Source organism: Haliotis rufescens, unplaced genomic scaffold (genome assembly GCF_023055435.1).
Source record: "Haliotis rufescens isolate VD_foot unplaced genomic scaffold, xgHalRufe1.0.p SCAF_8, whole genome shotgun sequence".
NCBI lineage: Eukaryota > Metazoa > Mollusca > Gastropoda > Lepetellida > Haliotidae > Haliotis > Haliotis rufescens.
The window spans coordinates 28855842-28881615 of NW_025964372.1; the positions used below are offsets into that span (position 1 = coordinate 28855842).

Genomic DNA, 25774 nt, shown 5'->3' on the forward strand with positions numbered 1-25774 from the left:
CACTGTTCAAACGTTTAATAAAGCCAATAAAACTTACATCTCTAACATCATCTAATAAAAAACATATCACAGATGTGATAATACAACACACTTGAGAACCTTCCATGAAGGCACAGCCACAAATTACACGTTTCTGTTAGATATCCACGGAACACTGTTCTGTCCCTGATTTCAAAGTAGAAGCCAAACGATTTTTTTTTACCAACAATACATCCTGTACCAGACCATGCAGTGACTATTTTCTTTTATTGCCTCAAATATTTGGTCCCTCACTCATTGAAGGTCACATTCCGACTTCAGGTGTAATGATACGGTGGGGCAGTGATACGATACTTATCCTGATACTATGGGTGCAATACGATTTGTATCCCGATTCAATGGGTGTGATATGATTCAAATCCTGCTACAGTACTTTGCAGGTGAATCACAAGGCTGAATCATTTGTTTTTAGTTTTCATGGAGGGAGATGGGATATTGCAGGGCAGAAACATATAGGTTAGAGGACACAGGGGGTGTTATGCTACTTACAGCCACCCGGGAAATACTAAAGAATCTGTGTAAGCTGGTTGCTGAACAGTTTCTGTTATTATTCCCATCGTTTTACAATACAACTTGTAATGAAATGTATTGCATGTATTGCGATACAGGGGTTGTGAATCTATGTTTTGTATCGTGGGACTTGTATCACCATACAAAACTGTATTGCCGTATCGTTACATCACTAGTGCCTAGAAAATGAACAAAACATTTGCAGGTTCAAGGCACCTTTCAAATGAAAACAAATTTTCTGAAAACAAAATCCCCTGAAGGAAAAGAAGTTCTTGGTAAATCCTTTGCCATTACAGAATCAGTATGAATATCGCTGAATAAGGGTGAGACAATGACTCAGTACTGTTATTTTGTTTGGGTCATAAACAGTGTGAGCAAGGATACTGCTGACATCCATAAATACCCCATCTCTTATGTCTATCACTTCTAAATGCCACTCAAAGAATTCATTTTTGTTAGTGAAAACATAGTCTATTTACTATTATATTTGTTGAAAACATGTCACATAATGATTGAGTTCTTCATCTGAGTTTGCTAAAGAAAGGGTAGATTCCAAGGTGTCCTCTTCCTGTCTGGACAAAGGCCTCACAACTGGAGCCATGGACAATGTAGTACTCATCCGCAGTTCTCTTTTAACGGCCATTAAAGCAATCAATTTATTATTTCGCAACATTTTACAAATCCTTACATCCTACAGTATGACAGTTTATGGGGGAGCTAATATTTAGAATTAGACAAGATGCTCCAAGCCATGGACATTGTGACCAAGATGCCAACAATGAAACCAAGACCGCGTGATGGCTGAGGCAAGGGTAACAGATAGGCGATGGTGTGTAAGATCCGGGCACCTGTGAAGATGCGGAAGTGCAGGAGGGCGGAGCCGAGACTTGGGCCAGTTGCTGTGTACAGTAGACCAATCAAAACAAAGGGGATGACGTTCTCAAGGTCATTCAGATGGCACCTGAAACAGACGAAGGCCAATGCTTGTTGAACGTGGGATGAGGTTTAATGAGACCCTACTATTAGACTAAAATTATATCTTAAAAGTTTATCATAATCAATGAAATGTTGCTTTGTATAAAACTAGAATTTATTGGTTACCGTAACTATTTTTTCCCTGTTTTACACCGATTCCTATGAATAACTTTAAGACAGTGGTCAGTCCATATGCTCTTTGGTTTAAAACATTCTTTTTCGAAAAACACATAAAGGAGAATATAGAATAATTGTTGCTTTGTTCTAGCCTCTACTGGCCAAATCAAAATTTGAAAATCTTTTTGTGATGATTTGTTTGTGAAGACAAGCCACCCTTTACTTAGAGATCATAATATGGTAGTTTCATATCACCCAACCATCTCAGTGCGAGGGCTGATATTGGGGGACGAGGGTTCATATGGGGTATGATATGAAAACTCACATAATAACCTTTTTATCATTTACCATAACATCAAACTGTAACATGTATCCATTCATAAAACATCTCCAAATTCCATGTTTGTCCGTAAAAACATGTTCACCTTGTTCGGAAGACATTGTCACGGGAAAGCTGGCCGAGCAGACACTCAAAGGGACATAACTCTAATTTCTTACCACCCAGGCTGATATCAATGGGCCATTCAAAATGCAATGACCAGCCATACCAGCCCGTCAGGGTGTGTAATACGTATGATGGGTCCAGTTATTACATCCCGTGACATGACTGTATCCATGTTGGTTCTATCACACATGCAAATACCTCATATCAGTGATGAGTATACGATAATATGAGTAAAGTGTCACAAGAGGGTTGTAGGCATTCTTCGAGATGAAAAGATGAGTTCACAACTTAAAAATCATTATTTCACTTACCTGCGGACCCTCTCAACTGATTCATGTGTTGATGGTTTCACTCCCCTGCCCGCAGTGTCCTCAGGATTTACAAATACCTGTGACAAAGAAACATCAATCACACATTGATACACTTGACCTGGCATACACACTTGACCTGGCATACACACTTGACCCGGCATACACACTTGACCAAGCATACACACTTGACCTGGCATACACACTTGACCTGGCATACACACTTGACCTGGCATACACACTTGACCTAGCATACACACTTGACCTGGCATACACACTTGACCTCACATCAACACTTGACCAAGCATACACACTTGACCAAGCATACACACTTGACCTAGCATACACACTTGACCTGGCATACACACTTGACCTAGCATACACACTTGACCCAGCATACACACTTGACCCAGCATACACACTTGACCTAGCAAACACACTTGACCTGGCATACACACTTGACCTGGCATACACACTTGACCCGGCATACACACTTGACCCAGCATACACACTTGACCCAGCATATACACTTGACCCAGCATACACACTTGACCCGACATACACACTTGACCTGGCATACACACTTGACCTGGCATACACACTTGACCTGGCATACACACTTGACCCAGTATACACACTTGACCTGGCATACACACTTGACCTGGCATACACACTTGACCTGGCATACACACTTGACCCAGTATACACACTTGACCTGGCATACACACTTGACCTGGCACACACACTTGACCTGGCATACACACTTGACCTGGCACACACACTTGACCTGGCATACACACTTGACCAAGCATACACACTTGACCTGGCATACACACTTGACCTGGCATACACACTTGACCTGGCAAACACACTTGACCCGGCATACACACTTGACCCGACATACACACTTGACCTAGTAAACACACTTGACCCAGCATACACACTTGACCTGGCATACACACTTGACCAAGTATACACACTTGACCTGGCATACACACTTGACCCGGCATACACACTTGACCTGGCATACACACTTGACCTGGCATACACACTTGACCCAGCATATACACTTGACCCAGCATACACACTTGACTTGGTATACACACTTGACCTGGCATACACACTTGACCTGGCACACACACTTGACCCAGCATACACACTTAACCCAGCATAAACACTTGACCCAGCATACACACTTGACCCAGCATACACACTTGACCCAGCATAAACACTTGACCCAGCATACACACTTGACCTGGCATACACACTTGACCTGGCATTGACCCAGCATACACACTTGACCTGGCACACACACTTGACCCAGCATACACACTTGACCTGGCATACACACTTGACCTGGCATTGACCTGGCATACACACTTGACCCGGCTTACACACTTGACCCAGCATACACACTTGACCCAGCATAAACACTTGACCCAGCATACACACTTGACCTGGCATTGTACTGGCATACACACTTGACCTGGCACACACACTTGACCTTGCACACACACTTGACCCGGCATACACACTTGACCTGGCATACACACTTGACCTGGCATACACACTTGACCCAGCATACACACTTGACTTGGTATACACACTTGACCTGGCATACACACTTGACCTGGCACACACACTTGACCCAGCATACACACTTAACCCAGCATAAACACTTGACCCAGCACACACACTTGACCTGGCATACACACTTGACCCAGCATACACACTTGACCCAGCATAAACACTTGACCCAGCATACACACTTGACCTGGCATACACACTTGACCTGGCATTGACCCGGCATACACACTTGACCTGGCACACACACTTGACCCAGCATACACACTTGACCTGGCATTGACCTGGCATACACACTTGACCCGGCATACACACTTGACCCGGCATACACACTTGACCCAGCATAAACACTTGACCCAGCATACACACTTGACCTGGCATACATTCTTGACCTGGCATTGTACCGGCATACACACTTGACCTGGCACACACACTTGACCTTGCACACACACTTGACCCGGCATACACACTTGACCTGGCATACACACTTGACCCGGCATACACACTTGACCCGACATACACACTCGACCCGGCATACACACTTGACCTGGCATACACACTTGACCCAGCATACACACTTGACCCGGCATACATACTTGACCTAGCATACACTTGACCCAGCATACACACTTGACCTGACATACACACTTGACCCAGCATACACACTTGACCTGGCATACACACTTGACCTAGCATACACTTGACCCAGCATACACACTTGACCTGGCATACACACTTGACCCAGCATACACACTTGACCTAGCATACACTTGACCCAGCATACACACTTGACCTGGCATACACACTTGACCCGACATGCACACTTGACCTGGCATACACACTTGACCTAGCATGCACGTGTGACCTGACATACAAACATGGCCTCGCATACACTTGACCCAGCATACACACTTGACCTGGCATACACACTTGACCAAGCATATACACTTGACCTAGCATACACTTGACCCAGCATACACACTTGACCTGGCATACACACTTGACCTAGCATACACTTGACCCAGCATACACACTTGACCTGGCATACACACTTGACCTAGCATACACTTGACCCAGCATACACACTTGACCTGGCATACACACTTGACCTGGCATACACACTTGACCTAGCATACACTTGACCCAGCATACACACTTGACCTGGCATACACACTTGACCTAGCATACACACTTGACCAGACATGCACACTTGACCCGGCATACACACTTGACCTGGCATACACACTTGACCAAGCATACACACTTGACCTAGCATACACTTGACCCAGCATACACACTTGACCTGGCATACTCACTTGACCTAGCATACACTTGACCCAGCATACACACTTGACCTGGAATACACACTTGACCAAGCATACACACTTGACCTAGCATACACACTTGACCCGGCATACACACTTGACCCAGCATACATACTTAACCCAACATGCACACTTGACCCGGCATACACACTTGACCTGGCATACACATTTGACCTAGCATACACACTTGACCTAGCATACACACTTGACCTGGCATACACACTTGACCTGGCATACACACTTGCCCTGACATACACACTTGACCCAGCATACTCACTTGACCCAGCATACACCCTTGACCTAGCATACACACTTGACCCAGCATACATACTTGACCCCTAAGCATGTCATACTAAAAGACATTATAAGATGATACTGGATGATACTGCACGCACACACACGCATCGCTATAATCCTAAATGTAACGTTAAAACCTATGTCACCCCATTTAAATTCTCTTGGCTCTTGGGTGATATCAGTATACACAGCTGACACAAGTTAATTAGATTCGGAATTTCACACACATGGAGAATGCATGACCATGCATCGTATTTATGCTTCATAAATATATTTTTTGATGTGGCCGTTTTGACTAGGGCGTCTGTGGCCCTTTTGACCAGTCCTCAACCCCACTGCCCCCTCGAGTTATTTTACTCAGATTGAGGTAAACATGTGATTGAACACCACAATAAGTAATACGTTATAGATAATGTTATTATCTCTCACAGTTTAGTGAGATACTGTGATTCAAGAATAAGTTTCATGCTAATCTAGTTTTTGTCAGTTTTACGGTATAACGGTGATGACATTGCACAAATACGTCTGCATTTAACCGAGCCCTTCCGCAGCTACACACACTGACAGTTGTTGCTAAATATGTCGGCGTGACTGTTGGTCTCCCTTATGTAATATAGACTATATATGGTTGACGGGTCATCATTCTAACTGGGAAAATAAGCAAAATCCTCGGTGGTAGAATACTGGGTCAAAGTTCGCAAGTGTGGCGTTATTGTCGTTATCGTGATCACCTCGCCACATTCATAGGTTTAGGCATCGTAACAAAATATGCACTTACCTTTTTGGTCAATCTGTGAAATACAGTGCAAAAACTCATTGCCATGGTTTTTAAAACAACCACTGTGGCATAGAACGCAAAGTAGGGGAACACGGGATTGTCAAACACACCAGCCATGTTGAACGATTTCTCGACACCACAACTTCGACACACTTTGCAGTGAACGCTCCGGGACGATCACGTGACTGTGTTACAACACATCCGGATGGGGGACATAGCCGGTTTAATCACATTTGTGAAGTCATGGCTAAGCGAGCGACCACGGCGGTAGAAATTTAGATTGTTATGCTCATATCAAGCACCTTTCATTGCCTCTGTTATAAAAACATTCCATTGGTAGGAATACTTTGGCGGATACAGAGGGGGGGGGGGGGGGGGGGGGGGCGCACCCCTCCCTTTTTATTTCGAAAACAATCTTTATTTCTGTATAAATTACCACCAAAGACAATATATGGATCTTAATTGTGCACACACACACACACACCTTTTCAAAAAAGCTGTATCCGCCCATGGAATATATTGCACGTATTGCCTTAAATATGTCTTTGTTTTTTGTCTGTTATCACCGCACTCAGCCTCATCGCTGCACTCAGCAATATTCCAGTTTCAAAGTTGTCTGTACATAATGGCCAGACAAAACATCCAGTGATTGATACAATGAGCAGCGTCTCACGCCGTCAGGGGATGGACCGCCTCCGTGGTCTAGAGGTAGAGCGTCCGCCCGGAGAGCGGAAGGTCCGGGGTTCGATCCCCGGCCGCGTCATACCAAAAGACGTTAAAAGATGGTACTTGTTGTTACCCTGTCTGGCGCTCGGCATTAAGGGGCTAAAACAAGGACTGGTCGGCTCGGAGTCAGTATACTGTGTCTGAGTGGGGTATTCACTAGCACTATAAATCGGCATCAGTCCGGACTAGTACAAACAGCCACACAAACACACACACGTACATGCACGTCGCTATATAAGTGCAATAATCTTGGACGCGACGTTAAACCCCATTCCACCACCACACCGTCAGGGGATGATGACGTGCAATCAACCAAGTCACCGAGCCCGACCACCCGATCCATTAGGACGCCTCTTACAAGCATAGTTCAGACGGGATCTACTCTAATATTGAACGCCGACGGACTTGTCTATAATACAAATACATGGTGTAAATGTTTCCATTTAGTGACTAGTACTGTATTCTGACTTTTTTAAAAATATTTTTTTCTTCGGACGGCAAGAGAAGGGCGGAAGAGGAAAAACAATTCAAGGGTGGATCCAGCATTTTGAAAAGGGAGGGGTCCAAATATCAAAATACTCTCTCAGATAATTTTACTACCTACAACATACTACATTTGGTTTTCTAAAGGGGTGAAAGGTCCCTATCCCCTGGACCCGCTGGACCCCCTGGACCCTGGACCCCCTGAATTTCTGTATTAATCAATCATAAACAGATAGTAAAGTCTTTCTCTATTGACATGATTTGGTGGACTTAGCGAGTTGACCACCTCTCCTAAACACGACCACATTTGTTTTATCTAGGGTTACTGTAAATATCAATTCATCTGGAAACTTTTCTAAGATATTCAGCTGGTTTTGAAGCCCTGTCACAGTATCTGATACAAGTATACCATCATCAGCAAACAATAGCATGAGTAACTCTAAAATATCTGGGGACAGCTGAACACCGCGTTTCCCCTGTCTAACAATATCTTACGTTTACTCGTTAATGAAAAAATGAGAATAGCATAGAACTTAATAAGCTGCCTTGTTTCAAACCAAGAAATGTGTTTAACGTCGGGTCCAAGATTATTGCACTTATATAGCGATGTGCATGCACGTGTGTGTGGCTGCTTGTACTAGTCCGGACTAATGCCGATTTTATAGAGCTAGCCCACTGAGATACCATGCCGCAATTTTAACATGAATACCCCACTCAGACACTGTTTTCTGACTCCGAGCCAACCAGTCCTTGTTTTAGGCCCTAAATGTCGAGCGCCAGACCGGGTAACAACAAATACCATCTTTTAACGTCTTTTGATAGGAGGCGGTCGGGAATCGAACCTCGGACCTTCCGCTCTCCGGGCGGACGCTCTACCACTGGACCACGGAGGTGGTCTCAAACCAAGAGGACAGTCGGGATATCATGTTAACTGACCATCAAATCGTACACATGCTCCTACATTTGTGTTTATACTTTTTAACTTTTGTTGCAATTTACCCTTCAGGCCAGTATGTTTCAAACAGAGCCATAATTTATGTCGATTAACAGAATCAAAAGCTTCCCTAAATCAACGAATGCTACATAAAGCTTCTTCTTACGACTTAATAGATATTTCTGAACAATACCGACCGCCTCCGTGGTCTGCGGAAGAGCGTCCGCCCGAAGAGCGGAAGGTCCGGGGTTCGATCCCCGACCGCGTCATACCAAAAGACGTTAAAAGATGGTACTTGTTGTTACCCTGTCTGGCGCTCGGCATTAAGGGCTAAAACAAGGACTGGTCGGCTCGGAGTCAGTATACTGTGTCTGAGTGGGGTATTCATGTTCAACTGCGGCATGGTATCTCAGTGAGCTAGCACTATAAATCGGCATCAGTCCGGACTAGTACAAGCAGCCACACAAACACACACACGTACATGCACGTCGCTATATAAGTGCAATAATCTTGGACGCGACGTTAAACCCCATTTCACCTCACCTCACCTCTGAACAATACCAAGAAATGTAAACGTGTGGTCAGTAGTGGAATAATGTTTTCGAAAACCAGCTTGCGTTTCCGGAATTCTGTCGCTCATGCATATTTGCCCAAAGTGTAAGTTTCTTATTTAAATACATGTAAAGACTTTAATAAGGATACATTTCAGGGAGATTCCTCTATAGTTATCTGGGTTATTAGTATCACCTTTTTGTGGAGAGGTACAATTATAGATTTCGACCATATATTAGGGAAACGGCCACTTGCACATATCTTATTTAAAAAATATTTCGAAAAAACGGCAGTATTATTTCCTTAGAACATTTAAGCATTTCAAAAAGAAGATTATCTAGTCCAGGGGACTTTCCATTCTGAAGAGAATAAATTGCATCAATAATTTTCTCAACAGTGATATTGGCATCAAGAATACATCGATCAATATCAGTATAATACTCATGATGACATATATCTGTATCTGTATCAGAACTGGCTAAGTTCTCAACCATATCAGCAGTATGGAAGACATCTTTGAAATGAGTTAACCAATCGGTGGGATTATTTTGCAGTCGGTGTAAGACTTTAAGTTAATATTTCGAATCTCTGTCCAAAACTCTGGAGGGTTACCCAGAGATTCGCATACTGTATCAACTTTATGTTGCCGAACTCCGTATCTCCGACGTTTTTGCTTATATTTATTCCAAACAGTACAATATTGTTTTCTGGAATGTTCATTTCTGTAACGTCTGAATTGTCGACACGCTCTACATTGACTTACAGATCTACACTGACCATTTAATATTATTCTATAGGATGTATTATGGATATTTGACACATATTTTTTAACACAATCAGCTGATTCTAAAATAGTTTTTATGCCAGTTTGCTGTGCATAATTGCGTCCCTTTGGCGCGCCAGAAACCGTTGATCCTGGCTTCGAATCCTGGTTCATCAAGATTATGTTTCTAGGTTTGTCAGCACTATTTCCGTGCTCGAGGGTTTCTTCGTACGTACCCCATCATTGCTTGCAATTAAAACTGTACAGAGTAGACAGACAAAGAGAAGCATGCCAGGTCCCCATTCCATAAAGCAGTCTTAGCGCAAAGGCAGTCGTAACTCCCATACTTTAATATAGACTTACAATAGTCGTAGCGCTAAGATCGATTTGTGGAATGGAACACATAACTATTATCAGAAAGGTTTTAGTTTCAATGACTGTTTGTTCATCATCGTTCGATGTCTGGCCCGGGGGTGCGTATTACGGCAATTACAGTAATGTGATTTGCTGTGCATTTGTTACACAAATATGCAGCACATATGGAACATGCTTAGTTCAAACGATGAAAACAGTTCTGTTCAAACTTTTAATATAGCCAACAAAATTTACATCTCCAACATCATCTAATAAATACAAAATCATTAAAGTGATAGTACAACACACTTGAGAACCTTCCGTGAAGGCACAGCCACAAATTACACGTTTCTGTTAGATATCAACAGAACACTGAACTGTCCCTGATTTCAAAGTAGGAGCCAAACGATTGTTTTTACCAACAATACATTCTTCACCAGGCCATGCAGTGAATATTGCCTCAAATATTTGGTCTCTCACTCATCTAATGTCACATTCCGACTTCAGGTGGGGCAGCGATACGAAACGATACGATACGTATCCCGATACTATGGGTGCGATAAGATTCATATCCCGATACTATGGGTGCGATACGATTTATATCCCGATACTATGGGTGCGATACTATTCGTATCCCGAAACTATGGGTGCGATACGATTCATATCCCGATACTATGGGTGCGATACGATTCATATCCCGATACTATGGGTGCAATACGATTTGTATCCCGATACTATGGGTGCGATACGATTCGTATCCTGCTGCAGTACTTTGCAGTTGAATCACAACCCTGAATCATTTGTTTTTAGTTTTCAGGGAGCGGAGATGGGATATTGTAGGGCAGAAACATATATAGGTTAGAGGACACAGGGGATGTTATGCTAGTTACAGCCACCCGGGAAACACTAGAGACTCTGTGAAATGCATAGTATGTATTGCTATACAACGGGTGCACAATGTTTTGGTAAAGAAAGGTAAACTCAGACTGAATATAAAATGACTGGCAAGAGTCTGAGAAACATTGTGCATTTGAGGGAGGAATATTTATGGAAGTCAATTTCTTCATTATGAAGAACACAGCCTTCCGGAATATATGCCTACTCCATCAGGTGAATGTATGCTGAGATGCAGAGAGCATATCCTCCGAAATGTTGTTCCTCAGCATACAGAAGTTGACATCCATGAACATTCTCTCTCTTATGCGTCTCGATTCGCAGTGCCATTCAAAGAATTCATTTGGTTGTTACAAACTAGTCCATTTCCTATTATATTTGTTGCAACATGTCACATAATGATTAAGTTCTTCATCTAAGCTTGCTAAAGAAAGGGTAGATTCCATGGTGTCCTCTTCCTGTGTGAACAAAGGCCTTGCAACTGGAGCCATGGACAATGTGGTACTCATCCACAGTTCTCTTTTAAAGGCCATTTAAGCAATCAATTTATTATTTCCCACCATTTTACAAAGCCTTACATCCTACAGTATGACAGTTTATTGGGGAGCTAATATTTAGAATTAGACAAGATGCTCCAAGCCATGGACATTGTGACCAAGATGCCAACAAAGAAGCCAAGGACTCGTGATGGCTGAGGCAAGGGTAACAGATAGGCGATGGTGTGTAAGATCCGGGCACCTGTGAAGATGCGAAAGTGCAGGAGGGCGGAGCCGAGACTTGGGCCAGTTGCTGTGTACAGCAGACCAATCAGAACAAAGGGGATGACGTTCTCAAGGTCATTCAGATGGCACCTGAAACAGACGAATGCCAATGCTTGTTGCACGTGGGATGAGTTTGAATGAGACCCTTCTATTAGACTAAAATTATATTTTAAAAGTTTATCATAATCAATGAAATGATGCTTCGTATAAAACTAGAATTTATCGGTTACCGTAACTATTTTTCCCTGTTTTACACCGATTGCTACATCTTACCGAGGCAAGGGAGGTAACTGACTATAAAAGTCCAGTTTCCACCCTTGCCGAACTAGGCTGGTATTATGGAGTTACATTTTGGCTGGACTAACGAGTCTATGCATAGTCCAATCAAAATCGCACACCGGAATCGAAATCCGGTTCGTGCAGATTTCGGTCGATTGCAGGATTTGCAATGCATGTGCACCGCCAACTCGTTATCAGCAGATATTTTCCAAATCTTTTCATGTTTTTAATCAAGGTGCTCGCGTGATTTGATGCACTTCGCGATGTAAAAACCGTTTTATCACAATATAGATCTTGATTATCGATCAGATCGTCTTGACCGGGCGACACCTTTTTGTGGGAAGCAAACGCAAGTGATACGAGGGGTGATCTGATTGGTCAATAGGAGAGGCTTAGAAGAGAGATAAATGGTAATAGCCACTGGTAGCACTACGATCGAGCCAAGTAATTCCAGCCTAGTTCGGCAAGGGTGGAAACTAGACTTTTATAGTCAGTTAACTCTCTTGCCTCGGGAAGATGCGATTGCTATGAATAACTTTAAGACAGTGGTCAATCCATATGCTCTAAAAGATTCTTTTTGGAAAATCACATAAAGGAGAATATAGAATAATTGTTGCTTTGTTCTAGCCTCTACTGGCCAAATCAAAATTTGAAAATCTTTTTGTGATGATTTGTTTGTGAAGACAAGCCACCCTTTACTTAGGGGTAATAAAATGGCAGTTTTCATATCACCCCCATCATCTCGAGGGCGGAAGGCCAGAGGGCTGATATTGGGGGTCGAGGGTTGATATGGGGTATGATATGAAAACTGCCATATAATAACCTTTTTATCATATACCCTAACATCATGACTGTATCCATGTTGGTTCTATCACACATGCAAATACCTCATAACATTGATGAGTAAACGATGATATTAGTAACGTGTCACAAGAGGGTTGTAGGCATTCTTCGAGACGAAAAGATGAGTTCACAACTTAAAAATCATTATTTCACTTACCTGCGGACCCTCTCAACTGATTCATGTGTCGATGGTTTCACTCCCATGCCCGCAGTGTCCTCAGGATTTGCAAATACCTGTGACAAAGAAACATCAATGACACATTGATACACTTGACCTGGCATACACACTTGACCTTGCACACACTTGACCTGGCATACACACTTGACCTCACATAAACACTTGACCAAGCATACACACTTGACCTAGCATACACACTTGACCTGGCATACACACTTGACGCAGCATACACACTTGACGCAGCATACACACTTGACCCACTTGACGCAGCATGCACACTTGACCCAGTTGACGCAGCATACACACTTGACCCAGTTGACCTAGAAAACACACTTGACCTTACCATACAAACTTGACCCAGCATACACACTTGACCCAGTTGACGCAATATACACACTTGACCCAGTTGACCTAGCAAACACACTTGACTTTACCATACAAACTTGACCCAGCATACACACTTGACCCAGTTGACCTAGCAAACAAACTTGATCCTAGCATACAAACTTGCCCCAGCATACACACTTGACCCGATTTACACACTTGACCCGGCATACACACTTTACCTGGAATACATACTTACCCAAGCATACACACTTGACCCAGCAAACACTCTTGACCTAGCATACACACTTGACCAGGCATACACAATTGCCCTAGCATACACACTTTACCAGGCATACACAAGTGGCCTGATATACACACTCGACCCTAGCATACATACTTGAACTTTCACACACACATGACCCAGCATACACACTTGACCCAACATACACACTTGCCCCAGCATACACTCTTGACCTGGCATACACACTTGACCTGATTTACACACTTGACCCGGCATACAAACTTTACCTGGAATACATACTTACCCAAGCATACACACTTGGCCCAGCAAACACTCTTGACCTAGCATACACACTTGACCAGGCATACACAATTCCCCTAGCATACACACTTTACCAGGCATACACAAGTGGCCTGATATACACACTCGACCCTAGCATACATACTTGAACTTTCACACACACATGACCCAGCATACACACTTTACCCAGCAAACACTCTTGACCTAGCATACACACTTGACCAGGCATACACAATTGCCCTAGCATACACACTTTACCAGGCATACACAAGTGGCCTGATATACACACTCGACCCTAGCATACATACTTGAACTTTCACACACACTTTACCCAGCATACACACTTTACCCAGCATACACACTTGACCCAGCATACACACTTGACCCAGCATACACACTTGACCCAGGAGACACACTTGACCTAGTAGACACACTTGACCCAGCATACACACTTGACCCAGCATACACACTTTACCCAGCATACACACTTGACCCAGCATACACACTTGACCCAGCATACACACTTGACCCGGCAAACAAACTTGACCTGACATACACACTTGACCCAACATACACACTTGACCAAGCATACACACTTGACCTGTCATACACACTTGACCCGGCATACACACTTGACCCGGCATACACACTTGACCCAGCATACACACTTGACCTGGCATACACACTTGACTCGGCATACCCACTTGACCTGACATACACACTTGACCCGGCATACACACTTGACCTGTCATACACACTTGACCCGGCATACACACTTGACCCAGCATACACACTTGACCCGGCATACACACTTGACCTGGCATACACACTTGACCTGGCATACACACTTGACCAAGCATACATACTTGACCCAGTATACACACTTGACCAAGCATACACACTTGACCCAGCATACAGACTTGACCTAGCATACACACTTGACCCAGCAAACACACTTGACCCAGTATACACACTTGACAACATATACACACTCGTCCTAGCATACACACTTGACCAAGCATACACACTTGACCTAGCATACACACTTGACCAAGCATACACACTTGACCCAGTATACACACTTGACCTGGCATACACACTTGACCCAGCATACAGACTTGACCTAGCATACACACTTGACCCAGCATACACACTTGACCTGTCATACACACTTGACTCAGCATACACACTTGACCCAGCATACACACTTGACCTGTCATACACACTTGACCCGGCATACACACTTGACCTGACATACACACTTGACCCAGCATACTCACTTGACCCACTTGACGCAGCATGCACACTTGACCCAGTTGACGCAGCATACACACTTGACCCAGCTGACCTAGCAAACACACTTGACCTTACCATACAAACTTGACCCAGCATACACACTGGACCCAGTTGACCTAGCAAACAAACTTGATCCTAGCATACAAACTTGCCCCAGCATACACACTTGACCCGATTTACACACTTGACCCGGCATACACACTTTACCTGGAATACATACTTACCCAAGCATACACACTTGACCCAGCAAACACTCTTGACCTAGCATACACACTTGACCAGGCTTACCAAATTGACCCAGCAGACCAACTTGGCCTAGTATACACACTTGACCCAGCATATACACTTGACCCAGCACACACACCTGCCCAAACATACACACTTGCCCTAGCATACACACTTGCCCTAGCATACTCACTTGACCCAGCATACACACCTGCCCTAACATACACACTTGCCCTAGCATATACACATGACCCAGCATACATACTTGACCTGTCTGTGTGAATTCAAGGTTAGAATAGATACCCAGCAAACTATAGTCGTCATAATATTTTATATTTCTGTGTTTTGTTTCTGGTTTAACATCTTGTCTCTGAAAAGTACATAATTTTACTGAAACATAACAGTTATTAAAGGAGCCCTGGAATTGGTTTCAACAGCATCGGTCAACACGTGATCGGCCAAGGTCGGGACGACCAAGAGTAACCACCCCCGCCCAAGATTGGTACATCCAACTGCCCGTGAAAGGACGACCACAGCCACCTCAACCCCATCCCAAATACCCGGACTGCGCAGAATCTCCGACCGGATCTTACAAAACCGTTTAAGAGCAGCAGGTCCACAAGCAAGACGTCCTGTTGGAAGTTCGACGCGTCATATTGAGTCATCAGCATCGTCCACAATGACTTCATTGGTGTCGTCAACACTGGGTATGGCCTCAACTGCGACGAAGAGATGTCTGGTTCAGCGACGAATCAAGATTTCTCCTCCGTCGAGGCGATGGAAGAGCTCGGAGATACAGACGGAAAACTGCGTACAGGAAGTGGACAGGTTAGGTGGGGGTATCGTTATGATGTGGGCTCTCTCATCATGGCAGGACAGGCTTGGTCCATATCCAGGGCAATCTTACGGCTCAACGATACATCAACGAAATTTTCCTACCACACGCCGTCCCAATTGCAGCCAACGGCAACGGTGTATTCCAGCAGGACAACGCTCGACGCATACAGCACGGATCACAAGAGCCTGTCTACACTACAACAACAGAGCCCCAGACGTTGCAGCATGTGGCTTTTGCGTTGCAGGCCGAGTGCGCTTCCATTCCCCAGGATGTGATTCGCATACTCGTCTTTTCCATGGGCAGGAGATGTCAGGCCGCTATCGATTCCAACGGGGGTATATGCGTTATTGATGGTAGCTGACCTTCATCTTGGACTTTTCCTATGTACCGATAACTCAGATGACTGCACTCACCAAGTGTTCTCTCCACAACATTTTAGCTCAATACATGGTACGGTTCCTCTTATAAATGTATTTTCCTACCTCGCATAAATCTGGTTTTGCGCTTCTTCTTTTTTGAAGGGTTTATTTTCATGTTTAAATTTAATTAGTTTTAATCATTCCAACGTTCATACATGACATGCATACGAGAAATAAATTTGGGACAATTCACCATGCCGCAGACTACAGAAGAGAATGTCTGCCTGGAGAGCGGAAGGTGGGAGTTCCATCCCAAGCATTTCATACTAAAAGACATTATAAGATGATACTGGATGATACCCTGTCTGGCCCTCAGCATTAAGGGAATAACGATGCACGCACGCACATGCACATCGCTATGTTAGTGCAATAATCTTGAACGCGACATTCAACCCCATGTCACACCATTAAATTGTCTTGGCACTTGAGTCATATCATTATACACAGCTGACACCAGTTAATTAGACTGGGATTTCCACACACATGTAGAATGCATGACCATGCATGAGATACTGCTTCATAAATATGTTTTTTCATGTGGCCGTTTTGACTTTTTTAGTGTGGCCGTTTTGACTTTTTTAGTGTGGCCGTTTTGACTTTTTAGTGTGGCCGTTTTGACTTTTTAGATTGGCCGTTTTGACTTTTTAGTGTGGCCGTTTTGACTTTTTTAGTGTGGCCGTTTTGACTTTTTTAGTGTGGCCGTTTTGACTTTTTAGATTGGCCGTTTTGACTTTTTAGTGTGGCCGTTTTGACTTTTTTAGTGTGGCCGTTTTGACTTTTTTAGTGTGGCCTTTTTTACTTTTTAGTGTGGCCGTTTTGACTTTTTAGATTGGCCGTTTTGACTTTTTTAGTGTGGTCGTTTTGACTTTTTAGTGTGGCCGTTTTGACTTATTTTAGTGTGGACCTTTTGACTAGGGCGTCTGTGGCCCTTTTGACCAGTTCTCAACCCCACTGCCCCCTCGAGTTATTTTACTCAGAATGAGGTAAACATGTGATTGAACACCACAATAAGTAATACGTTATAGATAATGTTATTATCTCTCACAGTTTAGTGAGATACTGTGATTCAAGAATAAGTTTCATGCTAATCTAGTTTTTGTCAGTTTTACGGTATAACTGTGATGACATTGCACAAATACGTCTGCAATTAACCGAACCCTTCCGCAGCTTGCACACACTGACAGTTGTTGCTAAATATGTCGGCGTGACTGTTGGTCTCCCTTATGCAATATAGACTATATCTGGTTGACGGGTCATCATTCTAACTGGGAAAACAAGCAAAATCCTCGGTGGTAGAATACTGGGTCAAAGTTCGCAAGTGTGGCGTTATTGTCGTTATCGTGATCACCTGGCCACATTCATAGGTTTAGGCATCGTAACAAAATATGCACTTACCTTTTTGGTCAATCTGTGAAATGAAGTGACAACACTCATTGCCATGGTTTTTAAAACAACCACTGTGGCATAGAACGCAAAGTAGGGGAACACGGGGTTGTCAAACACACCAGCCATGTTGAATGATTTCTCAACACAACAACTTTGACACACTTTGCAGTGAACGCTCCGGGACGGTCACGTGACTGCGTGTGTTATCACACGGGGGGGGACGTAGCCGGTTTAATCACATTTGTGAATTCATGGCTCCGCGATTGAGCACGGTGGTAGAAGTTTAGATATGCATGCTTACATCTAACACCTTTTTTATAACCTCTGTTATAAAACCTGTCAATTAGTAGGAATATATTGCACATATATTGTCGTCAATAGCTCTATGTTTGTTTGTCTGTTATCGCCGCACTCAGCCTTATCGTAGTTATCGCCGCACTCAGCCTTATCGTAGTTATCGCCCCACTCAGCCTTATCGTAGTTATCGCCCCACTCGACACTTGTCGTAGTTATCGCCGCACTCAGCAATATTCCAGCTCCTTGGACTTTCCATTAAGAGAATAAATTGCATCAATAATTTCCTCAACAGTGATATTGGCATCAAGAATACATCGATCAATATCAGTATAATACTCATGATGACATATATCTGTATCTGTAATATTAATATATCTGTTAATATTTTGTATCTCTTTCAAAAAATCTGTAGGGTTGTCCGGAGATTCGCATACAAGTACCTTATCAACTTTCTGTTGCCGAGATTGAAAGCTATATCTCCGACATGTTTGCTTATATTTATTCCAAACAGTACAATATTGTTTTCTGGAATGTCCATTTCTATGTCGTCTGAATTGTCGAAGTGCTCTCCTGCAGGGACGTTTAGCAGATCTACAAGCACCATTTAATATTATTCTATAGGATGTATTATGGATATTTGACACACATTTTTTCTTACAATCAGCTGACTCTAAAATATTTTTTACAAATCGTTCAGAGCTATATATCTTCATCTACATCAACATCTAACAACGGACGATCTAATAGATAACATATTAGGTCGGAAACTATTATTAAAACGAGAGTTCAGCTCACTGTACACGACCAACCCACACAACAACACAAGACGTGAGTGAATAAATAGTCAATTTGTTAGACAGCCATAGAATGGTTTGGTTGGTTGTTTTACGCCGCACTCAGCAATATTCCTGCTATATTACGGCGGTCTGTAAATAATCGAGTCTGGACCAGACAATCCAGTGTTTGACAGCATGAGCATCGATCCACGCATTTTGGGATCGATGACATGTATCAACCAAGTCAGCGAGCCTGACCACCCGATCCCGTTAGTCGCCTTTTACGACAAGCATAGTCGCCTTTTACGGCAAGAATGGGCTGCTGAAGACCTATTATATCCCGGAATCTTCACGGGTCCAGCCATAGAATGATTTGTGACTGTCTGTCGTCCGTATTTATACCCATTCTAGCTGCTACAGATAATTTAATTGACTGATGAAACTGACGATAAAGTTGTTATCTTTGTTAAGTTGTAACTTTGGTGGCGCTTTCTAGACAGAATTATACAATTTAGTTTTGACCGAGCTATTGATGATAAAGGTGTTTATAAGTGAAGTTTAGTAAGAATAATAGTTCACCAGTTGCTAGTATGCAACGAATGTATACGTGGTACGGGTGATTTGATAAGGGTGGATGATAAACAGCTGCAGATACAAATAAAAAAATGAACGTCTTACATTTGTTTGTCTAACTCTATCTGACCAGCATCTTGAGAGATGCGGGTCTTGCCCCATGTGCGTTATCAGGTTGACCCCTGGCAGTCTAAAGATAATGGAACGTGAGCCGTTGTATGTAGTAATTATTATGTTTATTAATACATGTACTCCCAAGTCAATGTTAGTATATTCAGCATAATGTCAATGTCGTACAGTAAACTACGTTTATAACGAACACGCTTACAACGAACTGTCGGATATAACGAACTGGTTTTTTTGTCCAAACCATTTGCTGTGTTTATGGTGTATATATGTCTATAACGAACTATGGTTACAACGAACTAAACTTAGTGGTACCTTTGAGTTCGTTACAACCGTAGTTTACTGTAAAAGCTTCTCTCTCAAATATATTGCACTACACATTGTTCCCTTGTAAGAAAAATATTTTTTATAGTTTTATAAATGCCAAATGTGTCCAGTTGTTCTTTCAAACTGTTTGTAACAATTCCTGAAACAGCTTTATCCTCATCGCTATTACTTCACGGGTTGGTATACACTACGGGGCTCCTTCAGCCAAGAGAGGCTCGTGTGGCCACGTCATATAAGGTGCTGCAATTTGCTGTGCAGATTTGCGTCCCTTTGGCACGCCAGAAACCGATTATCGTGGTTTCGAAGCCTGGTTCAGCCAGATTATGTTTCAAGGTTTGTCAGCATCATGCCAGTACGCGTGGGTTTCCTTGTGCGCACCCTGTCATTGCTCTCAGTTAAAACTGTACAGAGCAGACAGGCAAAGTTATGAAGTGAGAAACATGGCCATGTGTGTGATGTAAGCCCAGTGCTTGTCTGGACACTCACTGGCAGAAACCTTCTCGCTTGCCCAGGTAGGTTGGTTGGTTGGTCGGTTTAATGTTTAACGCCGCACTTAGCAGTATTCCAGCTATATAAAGGCGGTCTGTAAATAATCGAGTCTGGACCAGACAATCCAGTGATTGATATCATGAGCATCGATCCAAGCAATTGGGATTGATGATATGCATCAACCAAGTCAGCGAGCCTGACCACCCGATCCCGTTAGTCGCCTTTTACGACAAGCATAGACACCTTTTACAGCAAGCATGGGTTGCTGAAGACCTATTCTACCCCGGAATCCGCTTGCCCAGGTTACAAATGGTGACTGCACTGCAAAGCGGCCTTTGGTATTTATGGGAGATGAGAAACAGTGTATGCATAGCTGTGAAGTATTGACAATGATTTCCCTGGTAACTCCCATACTTCAATATAGACTTACAATAGTCGTAGATAAGATCGATTTGTGGAATGGATCACAGACAGTTTATTCATTACCGTTCGATGTCTTGAATTGAAACAATTTGAACTTGTGTATGGGTTTTATAAGCGTACCTCTTTGTCAAGTTTCTAAACGCCTGGGAGCGTTTATTAGGACAATTACGGTAATGTGATTTGCTGTGCATATTTAACACAAATTTGCAGCATATATGGAACATGATTAGATCAAACAATGAAAACAGTACTGTTCAAACCTTTAATAAAGCCAATAAAATTTACATCTCTAACATCATCTAATAAAAACAAAATCACCAAAGTGATAGTACAACACACTTAAGAACCTTCCATGAAAACACAGCCACAAATTACACGTTTCTGTTAGATATCGACAGAACACTGTTCTGTCCCTGATTTCAAAGTAGAAAGCCAAACGATTGTTTTTACCAACATTACATCCTTTACCGGGACATGCAGTGAATATTTTCTTTTATTGCATCAAATATTTGGTCCCTCACTCATCTCATGTCACATTCCGACTTCAGGTGTATTGGTACGGTGGGGCAGCGATACGATACGTATCCCGATACTATGGGTGCGATACAATTCGTATCCCGATACTATGGGTGCGATACAATTCGTATCCCGACATTATGGGTGCGATACGATTCGTATCCCGCTACAGTACTTTGCAGGTGAATCACAACCCTGAATCATTTGTTTTTAGTTTTCATGGAGCGGAGATGGGATATTGTAGGGCAGAAACATATAGGTTAGAGGACACAGGGGATGTTATGCTACTTACAGCCACACTGGAAATACCAGAGACTCTGAAAGCAGGTTGCTGAACAGTTTCTGTTATTATTCCCATCGTTTTACAATACAACTTGTAATGAAATGTTCTGCATGTATTGCGATACAGGGGTTGTGAATCTATGTATTGTATCGTGGGACTTGTATCACCATACAAAAATGTAATGCCGTATCGTTACATCACTAGTGCCTAGAAAATGAACAAACAATTTACAGGTTCGAACCATCATTCAAAGAATTCATTTGTTAGTGAAACCTTGGTCCATTTACTATTATATTTGTTGCAACATGTCACATAATGATTGAGTTCTTCATCTGAAATTGATGAAGAAAGGGTAGATTCCATGGTGTCCACTTCCTGTCTGGACAAAGGCCTTGCAACTGGAGCCATGTACAATGTGGTACTCATCCACAGTTCTCTTTTAAAGGCCATTTAAGCAATCAATTTATTATTTCCCACCATTTTCTAAAGCCTTACATCCTACAGTATGATAGCTTATGGGGGAGCTAATATTTAGTAGCAGACAAGATGCTCCAAGCCATGGACACTGTGGCCAAGAGACCAGCGAGGAAACCAAGGACTCGTGATGGCTGAGGCAGGGGTAACAGATAGGCGATGGTGTGGAAAAACCGGGCACCTGTGAAAATGCGGAAGTGCAGGAGAGCGGAGCCGAGACTTGGGCCTGTTGCTGTGTACAGCAGACCAATCAGAACAAAGGGGATGACGTTCTCAAGGTCATTCATGTGGCACCTGAAACAGACGAAGGCCAATGCTTGTTGCACGTGGGATGAGGTGTAATCAGACCCAACTATTAGATTAAAATTATATCTTAAAAGTTTATCATTTAACAATGAAAAATGAAGCTAGAATTTATTGGTTACCGAAACTATTTTTCATCCTGTTTTACACCGATTGTTATTAATAACCTTAAGACAGTGGTCGGTCGAAGCTCTTTAGTTTAAAACAATTTCTTTGGAAAAACACATCCAAGGAGAATAAAGAATAATTGTTGCTGTGTTCGAGTATTTACTGTCCAAATTATAATTTCAAAATCTTTTTGTAATGATTTGTTTGTGACGACAGACCACCATAGTACTTAGAGGTTATAAAATTTCAGTTTTCATATCTTATCCCATATCAACCTCAGACCCCAAAATCAGCCTTGTTATCACATACCACAACATCAACTGGTAAAATGTATCCATTCACAAAAAATCTCTAAATTCTGTCCGTCTGTTCTGTTCTGTCTAAAGTCCGTAAGAATGTGTTCACCTTGTTTGGAAGACATTGTCACGTGACAGTTAGCCGAGCAGACGACGCACAAAGGGACATAACTCTTACTTTCTACCACCAGACTGATATCAATAGCCCATTCAAAATAATTTGACTTGACATTTCACCCGGCAGGGGGTGTAATACGGGCCTGGATATTACACCCCATGTGATATGCCCGTCTCTAAGTCACGACATATCTCATATCATTGATGAGTATAATATAATATGAGTTACGTGTGTCACAAGAGGGCTGTAGGCATTCTTCGAGACGAAGATGAGTTCACAACTTAAAAAGTATTATTTCACTCACCGGCGGACCCTCTCAACTGATTCATGTGTCGTTGGTTTGGGTGCTCCCAGGCCGGATGCGTCCTCGGGATTGATATATACCTGTGAAAAAAGAAACATCAATCATGCATTATTAAGCAATCCGGAATATGAACTAGTGGGCAAAAGAAAGTATACACCAATGTCTGATGGTCAAGTGCGAAAATAATCGCGAGATTTCGGACTTTCTCCTACTTAAAACAAAATTCGATCAAGTTAATGCCTCAAACTAATCTTCAAGTGATATTCACTTTACTTTGCTATACTATGGTAGGGGAATCTTTCAAGGAAAACGATGGGACGATTTAGCACCCATACTCAAACTATTGGAGTGTTAGCAAAATGATTGCATCTATCCAACTGTTTATAAAGTTCACGTAACTTTGTTTTATTCGTTAATAGGGTCACATGCGATAGTCCATGCACAATTGTAGTTTGAAACTCAAAACAGGTGACGTGTACATGACGTTCACATGAACATGGGGGTGGTCAGATCACAGTTCACTGGAATGATCAGAGTCAACCAGGTACTGTCTTGATAGGTTTGTGGTCTTTAACGGCCGCCTGGTACGCTCAGTAACGAGTATGACCACCGTGAGCACCAATGCACGCCCAGACTCGCCGTCTCATTGATGTTGTCAGCCGCCTGATGACGTAATCGGGAATCTGATTCTATCCAATTATTACAGCGGCGGCAAGCTGTTGCTGGTTTGCTGGTGGGTGTGGACGTCTTCGGATCTGACGCTTCAGATGATCCCACAAGTGTTCAATTGGGATCAAGTCAGATGAGAGCCACGGAAGAACGTTGACGTTGTTCGTATTTAAGAAGTCCTGGACGAGCCTTGCAGTGTGTGGTCTGTCGTTGTCATCCCGCAGGAGTGTTCCCTGTTGCTGTTGGCGAAGTAATGGAAGCACTACGGGTTGAAGAACATCTTCTTTGTATCGCTGGCCCTGGCCCTTGACGTTGCCACGGATGATGACAAGTCTCGTTCGTTGGTTGCCACAAATTCCACCCCAAACCATCACACTACCACCACCATAGGGATGAACGTCTTGAATGCAGCCTGGCACCAAACGTTCCCCCTACCCCACCCCATGCGACGGTATACTCGAGATCAACCTCGTGAAACAGTTGAAACCTGCTTTCGTCAGAGCAAAGCTCTCTCCGCCAATCACGGATATGGCGACGTCCTACTGTCCTGGCCCATTGCAGTCTTCGACGTCGATGTTTCCGGATCAATGCCATTCCACGGAAGGGACGTTGAGCTCAAATATCTGCTTCACGTAGACGTCGTAGCACCATGCATCGACTGATACGGTGTCCTCACGCCGTTGCTGCCGTTTCCGTCGCCTGCTGCACAGATGGTACGTGCGCAAGTGCCGATCTTCCTTGCATACACACTTGACCTAGCAAACACACTTGACCTAGCATAAACACTTGACCTGGCACACACACTTGCCTTGGCATACACACTTTGACCTAGCATACACACTTGACCTAGCATACACACTTGACCCAGCATATACACTTGACCCAGCATATACACTTGACCTAGCATACACACTTGACCTACATACACACTTGACCTGGCAAACACACTTGCCCTAGCATACACACTTGACCTTGCATACACACTTGCCCTAACACACACACAAATACTCGAGTCTGGACCACCCAATCCAGTGATTGATATCATGAGCACCGATCCAAGCAATTGGGATACGCCAACATGCAACAAACAAGTGTGCGAGCCTGAGCACCCGATCCCGTTAGTCGCCTCTTACAAACAAACAAACAAACAAAAACTCTTACGATAAGTACAGTCGTCAAAGGGGTCTATATAAGTTAATTTACACAGATTAAGATCAACATATGATTGAACACAATTCCCTACAAAATACAGTTACTGTAATTGTATTTCACGGTTTTACGGTGTTCTGTGATTCAAGAATTATGTTCATGCTAATCTATTTTTTGTCAGTTTTACGGTATACCGGTGATGACATTGCACAAATACGTCTGCAAATAACTGAGCACTTGGCGTTGACAGTTGTTGCTATACGTGTATATGTCTGTTGCTCTCCCTTATGCAATATAGATAATATATGGGTGACTGAACATCATTGCGAAATGAAGCAATATCCACAGTGGTTGAATACTCGGTCA

At 43.1% G+C, this 25774-nt stretch overlaps 5 protein-coding genes across 5 annotated transcripts in view; all 5 read right to left on the bottom strand.

Moving 5' to 3' along the window:
* LOC124121600 (microsomal glutathione S-transferase 1-like) lies at positions 1-6568 on the bottom strand. The gene is made up of 3 exons (XM_046484621.2): positions 6379-6568; positions 2398-2474; positions 1-1510 (listed from the first exon to the last, which is right to left on the bottom strand). The coding sequence occupies exons 1-3, from the start codon at positions 6493-6495 to the stop codon at positions 1267-1269; spliced, it is 438 nt and encodes a 145-aa protein (XP_046340577.1). The 5' UTR covers positions 6496-6568; the 3' UTR covers positions 1-1266.
* LOC125376834 (collagen alpha-2(IX) chain-like) lies at positions 2481-25188 on the bottom strand. The gene is made up of 5 exons (XM_048388986.1): positions 25051-25188; positions 14669-14703; positions 3578-3732; positions 3380-3523; positions 2481-3253 (listed from the first exon to the last, which is right to left on the bottom strand). Exons 3-5 carry the CDS (start codon positions 3672-3674, stop codon positions 2679-2681), a joined length of 816 nt encoding a protein of 271 aa, XP_048244943.1. The 5' UTR covers positions 3675-3732; positions 14669-14703; positions 25051-25188; the 3' UTR covers positions 2481-2678.
* On the bottom strand, positions 3872-6370 carry LOC125376835. Its single transcript, XM_048388987.1, has 2 exons — positions 5316-6370; positions 3872-4251 (listed from the first exon to the last, which is right to left on the bottom strand). Exons 1-2 carry the CDS (start codon positions 5630-5632, stop codon positions 4056-4058), a joined length of 513 nt encoding a protein of 170 aa, XP_048244944.1. The 5' UTR covers positions 5633-6370; the 3' UTR covers positions 3872-4055.
* LOC124120377 (microsomal glutathione S-transferase 1-like) lies at positions 10409-18352 on the bottom strand. The gene is made up of 3 exons (XM_046483187.2): positions 18187-18352; positions 13125-13201; positions 10409-11935 (listed from the first exon to the last, which is right to left on the bottom strand). Exons 1-3 carry the CDS (start codon positions 18301-18303, stop codon positions 11692-11694), a joined length of 438 nt encoding a protein of 145 aa, XP_046339143.2. The 5' UTR covers positions 18304-18352; the 3' UTR covers positions 10409-11691.
* LOC124120376 (microsomal glutathione S-transferase 1-like) overlaps positions 21437-25774 on the bottom strand; it is a 12329-nt gene continuing 7991 nt past the window's right edge. The window contains exons 2-3 of the mRNA XM_046483186.2: positions 23591-23670; positions 21437-22755 (exon numbers count right to left, since the gene is read on the bottom strand). Coding sequence (XP_046339142.1) covers positions 22512-22755; positions 23591-23670 — 324 coding nt within the window. The 3' untranslated portion in view covers positions 21437-22511. The remainder of the gene's footprint in view (positions 22756-23590; positions 23671-25774) is intronic.

Coding starts and splice junctions, on each gene's coding strand:
- LOC125376834 (XM_048388986.1), bottom strand. CDS start 3,674: ATGCCAGGTCAAGTGTGTATGCCAGGTCAAGTGTGTATGCTGGGTCAA. Junction 3,524..3,577: donor GGGTCAAGTGTGTATGCTGG/GTCAAGTGTTTA, acceptor TGTGTGTGCCAG/GTCAAGTGTGTATGCCAGGT. Junction 3,254..3,379: donor GGGTCAAGTGTGTATGCCAG/GTCAAGTGTGTA, acceptor TGTGTTTGCCAG/GTCAAGTGTGTATGCCAGGT.
- LOC125376835 (XM_048388987.1), bottom strand. CDS start 5,632: ATGTATGCTGGGTCAAGTGTGTATGCTAGGTCAAGGGTGTATGCTGGG. Junction 4,252..5,315: donor AGGTCAAGTGTGTATGCTGG/GTCAAGTGTATG, acceptor GGTCAATGCCAG/GTCAAGTGTGTATGCTGGGT.
- LOC124121600 (XM_046484621.2), bottom strand. CDS start 6,495: ATGGCTGGTGTGTTTGACAATCCCGTGTTCCCCTACTTTGCGTTCTAT. Junction 2,475..6,378: donor TTCACAGATTGACCAAAAAG/GTAAGTGCATAT, acceptor TCTTTGTCACAG/GTATTTGTAAATCCTGAGGA. Junction 1,511..2,397: donor TCAGTTGAGAGGGTCCGCAG/GTAAGTGAAATA, acceptor CGTCTGTTTCAG/GTGCCATCTGAATGACCTTG.
- LOC124120377 (XM_046483187.2), bottom strand. CDS start 18,303: ATGGCTGGTGTGTTTGACAACCCCGTGTTCCCCTACTTTGCGTTCTAT. Junction 13,202..18,186: donor TTCACAGATTGACCAAAAAG/GTAAGTGCATAT, acceptor TCTTTGTCACAG/GTATTTGCAAATCCTGAGGA. Junction 11,936..13,124: donor TCAGTTGAGAGGGTCCGCAG/GTAAGTGAAATA, acceptor CGTCTGTTTCAG/GTGCCATCTGAATGACCTTG.